The sequence below is a fragment of the Physcomitrium patens genome, chromosome 6 (genome assembly GCF_059467195.1).
Source record: "Physcomitrium patens ecotype Gransden chromosome 6, ASM5946719v1, whole genome shotgun sequence".
NCBI lineage: Eukaryota > Viridiplantae > Streptophyta > Bryopsida > Funariales > Funariaceae > Physcomitrium > Physcomitrium patens.
The window spans coordinates 15,851,718-15,858,295 of NC_143415.1; the positions used below are offsets into that span (position 1 = coordinate 15,851,718).

Below are 6,578 nucleotides of genomic sequence, written 5' to 3' on the forward strand. Positions count from 1 at the left end.
TTTGTCCTGCTGATGATTTATGAGCCTCTGTTGGAAAGAGCCACCGCACAGTCTGCCCCTCAAGTATTCTCCACCCTACTCCCCCTTTCCTTACACCTGAGTGGTTGATTAAATTTCCAAGTTGGACATGGAAGTTCTTCTTAGAGACATGAGAAGTTTCTGCGGACCGAGGTAGGACAACAAAGCAGTCGAGCAGGGACATGAAATTAGTATGTCATGGCTCTCTCTCTCTCTCATGGCCGCCAGTCTGTTTCACGAGCAATGCTTCGTTATCGACTAAGGTCGCGGTCAATCCATAACATGGATCGTTGCTGCCTTTCGACCATTGTTGGATTGCGAATTCTGATGCTGCGGCAAACTAACAGCATTCATGACATGAAGATAACCGGAGAGTGAAGCACTGAAAGTCTTGTAGTTCTTCTGAGTTCAGAAGGGTGAGAGCAGTATGGAAGAGATCCTAACAGTGATGATCAGAAACAAAGCCTCTTATTGTAAGTGCGATTATGAATTTGGAAGTTTTTTGTTTTTCTTTTCTTTTCTTCCCTTCAAATGGGTCTTCTTGATAAATAATTATACAACATAAAAGCGAGTGTAGAGAGTGAGAATTGAATAAAAGTCAATAGCTCCAGAGGTGGGGTTCCCAGGTGTTGGACCCCTCCTCTCCGTCGGTTTCGGTAGCGTGCTCAGAGTCCGGCGGGGGAATGCACATGGCATCGCACAAGTTCGTCAACCCGAGCGTAAACACGTCGTCCGCATCCACGTACATTGGCTGCTGAACGCGGGGGGTATCAGGAATACTTTCCCCCGCTACTAGCTGTGGTGATTTCTCCGTTAACTGATCCCTACTGCTACTGTTACTCACGTTGTCGGGCGTACTCGTGCCGCTAGGCGAAGAGTCGGTATTACACTTATGGTTAGTGCCAGTTCCGGTTGCTGCAAATTGTGAGGTTGAACTAGTGTCCTCCCTCCTCTGATTTGACGAGATCTTGCCTCTATTTGAAGTCGAGTCATGAGAAATTCGGGATGAGGTTTCAGGTCTCAGTAATGTGCTCTTAAACGCTTGCATTGCGCCATAAGTCTCTTCGTATTGCTGGTGATCTGTGTCAGACTTGATTACCCGAGATATCGCAGGTAACAACAAATTTGAGGTTGCAATCTCTAAGCATTTGCTTCCCTCACTACGATGTGCGAAGTTGTTTGCGGCAATGGTGGCCGCTGCCTGGATGGACTTGTCGCTGAGATCGGTGAGCCTGGGAAGAGAGTGTACCAGCTTGGGAAAGTTTAGGGTCGCACCATTTCCTCTCAAAGCCAAAGCAGCTGCAATGCGGGAAAAAACCGAAAACAAAACAATACAAAACAGCACCCTGTTGTCAAGAAAACAGTATGAATCCGAATGAGTTAACTGATTCTATGTTTAATTCTATGAAAAAGATTTGTGCAAACGCTAACGAAAGTTCAAAGATTCAAGAGTTCATTGGGAATACCGCAATCATAGGCCCGCGCTGCCATCTCCGCTGTAGCGAAGCTGCCCAACCAGATGCGAGACTTCTTCTTAGGGCGGCGGATTTCGGTGACCCAGATGCCCCAAGGCCGTTTACGCACCCCGCGGTAGATGGGGTGCCGAGTGTCCCCTTCAACTTTGGTCTTCTTCCGCACTTCCGCCTCTTGCTTCCTCGACGAAGTGAGAATTTCCACGCGTTCGCTGGAATCGTCCTGCTCGTAAGCTCCTGAGTCAGCACCAGCTACTGCATCAAGTGATCGCTCATTTCCACCCACATTGGGCCCGTCAATGTCACCTGGTTTCTGGCTGGCGCCTGACATAGATCGCAGCAACTTGTGGACTATAGAGCAGCAACTCTTGACGTATACTGAAGCTTGCAGTTTCATTAAACTCCTGAGCTGCCCATGGCAAACCCAAAAACACCGCTCTATCAGCAACCCGTATCAATCTTACAGATCCAAACACAAAATGCCGTGATTTCGAAAGTCTTTCAAACTATGGTATGCTGCGTGTGCGTTCGCCACCAACATCGTCGTCTGAGAGACTAAGTGGCCCTCTTTCTTGCACTTGATTGGTGGCATTTTGGGAAAGCGACTGTTGGCTTACCTATTGAGCTCAGTGACAGTGGACAACGATCGAGTCTCGATCGATATCAAGAGGGGCACATCGTGAACGACGAAGCTGTACAGGTGCCTGAGTTGGCTCTCATGTTTCGGGAACTTATGGCCGCAGTCAAAGCTCCACTACGAATCATTTAAGAAACGAGCTTCTTTGGGGTTTAGATGAGTAATACCGATAACACAAAACGGTATGAGGACATGAAGGAAAAGGATTTTGAGAGAACGCACTTTAGAGCACAGGAAAACCCAAGACAGCGGGTGATATACGCATGGGAGTAGAAGACGAAGGTAACTGAGGCGTCGATGATGAGGATGTCAAAGGAAATTTAAGCGAAACTTTAATGTCTGCCGGAACGTTTGAAAGCTCCATTATACGTGAAAATCTTGCGTTTGTGATGATAGTACTTAATACCAAAAAAGAAGAATCTACAACGCAATTCACTCTGAACAATTCCGAGATGTGCCTACCAGACACAGCATTAGTCACCACGTCAATCCAGGATATAAAGCAAAAGAATAAAATAAAATAAAATAAAATAAAAAATTGCTGAATTTGGGTCAGCGCAGACAGCATGTACCATTACTAGTTCCACTTTTCGAAAAAAATACTTGATACAGCTCGCATTGTTCCTCTCATTCAGAACAAAAAAGATCCTCCCGTAAGGCCATGGGGCTCCTCTTAGTTGCCTCCATCAGCAACTTCGCACTGCAACGTGGAAGACAATACTTCATCGTCACTTGCTGGACAATATGAAAAGGAATTTCCAAACTCGGGAAATGTTTTAACTGCAACAAGCTGATCAGATGAAAATCTGGGGGCGGAGGAGAGAGAGAAGCTTGTGGGAGGCAGCACATTTCATATCACTAGAGTGGTGACGGATCGGTACGTCTCAATCATCCTAAGGATGTCAGACTCTTTTTAGGACTTGACCGGGTACACAATGGGACGCACCTTAACGAGTTCATGACCATTTCTTCAGCGAGATTATAAACATGGCCTAGGCTACGGTGAACTCATTCGAATAAACTACCAGATTTGCCACAACTCTTCAACTCTCTACACGGGCTTCCGACAAAATATTTTCACACTTCCAATCCTTTGATTCTCTGGAACCAAAACAAGCTCCTGTCTTCGCAATTTCAAGTTGTTCCCTACCAAAGGGACCATCCTTGCCTGGTACATTGGACAGTTATTGAGTGCTCATTAATGATTGAGAGCTGGCCGACTCATCTAATGCTTAACAAAGTCTTCCCGACATGTTTACAGGGGTGGTACTCGAAAGGACCAGAGCTTCGGGGGCCAGCATTGTCTAATTGTACGCAGATCAAGTTGATCAGCCAGAATCAATCGTACCCAGTGAGAAGAACTAAGAAAATAGCGACGTGGGCTCGAGGGCATAAGCACGGCTGCAGGATCAACTTCTCTCCTCGCTCTACAAATGTAGATGCTTCCTGTGATGTCGAGCCCAGCCTCTAAGTCACAAATATCCGGCGGCACCACGAACAAGGCCACAAGCACGAAAAGTTGACATATTGATTCAAGGCCTTGATCAATCGCCACTCTTGCATAGATGTTGGAAAGTAATCACAGTGCTGTCATCGAAAATGTCGCAAGCTCACAATTCTACTCCACCTGAGCCACAGCCGATCTACCGACAGTTTGGAAAGTGAATCTCAATTGAGCAAGAGGGATGTCTTGGTGAAGGTTCGCCGTCTCAAGCAAGTGGTGTACACGACTCAGCACCGCAGAATGACAACACTACAATTGCACGCTTCGAGGATCCTGCCAGACTGCATTCCAAACAGCGAAGCAACAAATTGCAATCAGCATTCACAAGTTTCTGGAACAAGGTTTGCAAAACTCTGCAGTATCGTGAACGTACAAATATGCTGAAGACGACATGAAAGTAGAGATTCCACAAATCTAATCATCTACTCAGCACTCGAGAACAAACTGAACACAGACTAGTTTAAATTATTTCTCCTGAAATGCACATTGAAGGCAAAGCTGAGTAGGATCTCCTCAGCGACAGACGCTGGAGCAATGGGCTTGTAGTGAGCCAAAGAAATCCCCGGGCTTCACAAAGGGTTTGAACCGGAAAGGGTCTACGTGTTCAAGATAATGCGTGTGTGTAGCCCGCAATCTATTCCACCACGGTGAGGGTGAAAACACTACCAGCTTTAATTACCACCGCAGGGCTCCAGATTCAATCCGCCAAATCATAACCGATTGTCGAACAGACACGCGCAGACTAGGTTGCGAATCCGCATCGTTCCAATGACACTACATTGATACCTTGTAATAGTACGAAGGATCGCCGCGTAACCAATTGCGTGAGATCCTATTAAGTCTTTCCCTGTTTCTGTTAATCCATAGTGCTTACGCTTGAGAATCTTCAGCCTTTGTTGTTACCTCCATCACACTACGGCACAAAAAGATTCTTCATCTCAAACAAACTCAACAATTGTTTGCTTGCATAGCACGTCGAGTGCTACTCTGATACATCTCTAGACCTTTCTGATGACCACTCAGTAACAAATCACATTAAAGTTTATGACACGGGAGCGGCAGGAAGAGGGGGGGGGGGTTGCTAAAGGAAAATCAGTTGCCAAGGACTGGAGGATGACTGCGCAATGGTCAAGGAGGATTCCAACAGCGATGCATCTTTCGCACACACATCAGTCTGAAAAGATCGGGCAAGAAATGGCTCTAGGAGACATTGGGCACCTCAAATCTAGTTAAATCTCGTGACATCGGTGACTTCTAAAGACAAGCGCAGCCGTGTAAATGAAATTTGACCACGTCCCCACGCCTGTGATTGGCCGACTCCAAAGCACCGAGGAAATCCCAAAAAATTCTGAAAATTGCAAATGTCAGGGGTAATACTCTAGGGTTCACTCTAGTTTCTCGGCTTGAATGGTAGCCGGTGACTGCATACATGACGAACCCACGTAGACGAGATACCTCAGCGAACTGAGCTGGATGACGAAAAGAGCTTTGTGTCAGACCCGTGCGAAGCGCCAGAAGAGGTGTGCTTCCCTCAAGAATGTTACCTGGAAAATTGGAAAGTGGGTAGTCACCCTTGTTCTAACACCTACTCCCTAAGCTCCAAGTATTAATGCAGGCAACTCTAACTGTCAGATTGAGCCTTTCAGTCAGATTGGAGTCAAATCACGAAATCCACCATATCACCGACCAAGTGAAACCACTTTAACTCCCCCAGCAACATTCCTCCATTTCAATGGTGTGATCTCAATTGACAGAGTCAATCTCAAAACTTCACTGTTCCCTCGGCGCAACACAACTTGTAAAGAAACATTGCCTCGCACTCGCAGGAGGATATCACTTCCCGTAACCAACGAATTCCAAGATCGCAAATAATGCAACTCCCCGGCTTCATGATCGATACGGATTACACTATCCTTACTCTCCCAAACTCTCGATGCCTCACTCATCTCAGCCATACGAGAGCCACACACGTCATTGACCAGTTACAGATGCACAAATCATCATGAGATTGTCGACAGAAACTCTGACTCACGGGCGGAAGCTTCATGGATTGGAGCTGGTTTTAAGTTTGAAGTTGACTATTTCGAATCAGTTAAATAACCTCTGCTACGCAATTATGATGACTTCTCTTCAGAACCGTGGCCGCAAATTTGCAACTCTGCAATTGGTTTAGAGGATTTGACTAGATTGATTGACAGCGCATCATTCTAGATAATTGTGAAACTGTAGAAACTGTGTTTGTTAATCTATCCCCAGGCGATCAACATTTATGAAAATCCGTCTAATCTTGCTCGGGTCTTTCTGATTATTTGACTTGTTACTATTAATGCTTAACATGTCAAGATGGTTGTGCATCTAGTGATTATATCAAGATCACAACAATTTTGTGTGGGTTTTTGACAAGTTCTTGAAAGTGATAAAAGTATGTAAAGAACTTGCGAAAAACTGTATGGATTATGAGATTTAACTTAATCAAATTTTATAAATATTCAAAATTTATAACTCTTTTTTGGATTCTTTGATATTTTTACTTCAATAATTTGAATTTTACAAATCATATATTTGGAAATGCTAAAACTTTACACTAAGCATTGAAACTTTATGAAACATGAGTTAGAATATTTTATCACTCAACAAGTTTTTAGGGAAAAAAAATAATTTCTAAATATTTAAAAGTCGAAAGTACAATTTTGATGAAAAAAAGATAAGTTATTTTTATGATTTTAAATAATACAAGAGAAAAATCAATTCCTCAAAAAACAACCACATTCTATTCAAGTGATATTCATGATACGTCACTTGTCTAGTGAACCAAGTAATCTATCCAGCAGAGAAATCAATCCATCGTTTCGCACTTGATTGCAAGCACTAGAAGATTCTGTAGCTTTGTGATGTATAACCACTTGAAGTTCCTCTCCAAATTTTCTGTAATGAGAAAGCGACACCA

The 6,578-nt window shown here is 44.3% G+C and overlaps 1 protein-coding gene across 6 annotated transcripts; it reads right to left on the reverse strand.

The window, feature by feature from the left end:
• Positions 1-467: 467 nt before the first annotated feature.
• Positions 468-5,618, reverse strand: LOC112283408 (uncharacterized). 6 transcript variants are annotated; one of them, XM_024522038.3, is made up of 5 exons: positions 5,176-5,618; positions 3,476-3,912; positions 2,108-2,827; positions 1,485-1,899; positions 468-1,317 (listed from the first exon to the last, which is right to left on the reverse strand). In XM_024522038.3, the coding sequence occupies exons 4-5, from the start codon at positions 1,885-1,887 to the stop codon at positions 617-619; spliced, it is 1,104 nt and encodes a 367-aa protein (XP_024377806.2). In that variant the 5' UTR covers positions 1,888-1,899; positions 2,108-2,827; positions 3,476-3,912; positions 5,176-5,618; the 3' UTR covers positions 468-616. The 6 variants fall into 6 exon arrangements, with proteins under 6 accessions (XP_024377806.2, XP_073390690.2, XP_073390691.2 ...); XM_073534589.2 differs by having other exon boundaries at positions 2,108-2,585; positions 2,700-3,912; XM_073534590.2 differs by having other exon boundaries at positions 1,485-1,894; positions 2,108-3,912.
• Between the last annotated feature and the right edge of the window lie 960 nt (positions 5,619-6,578).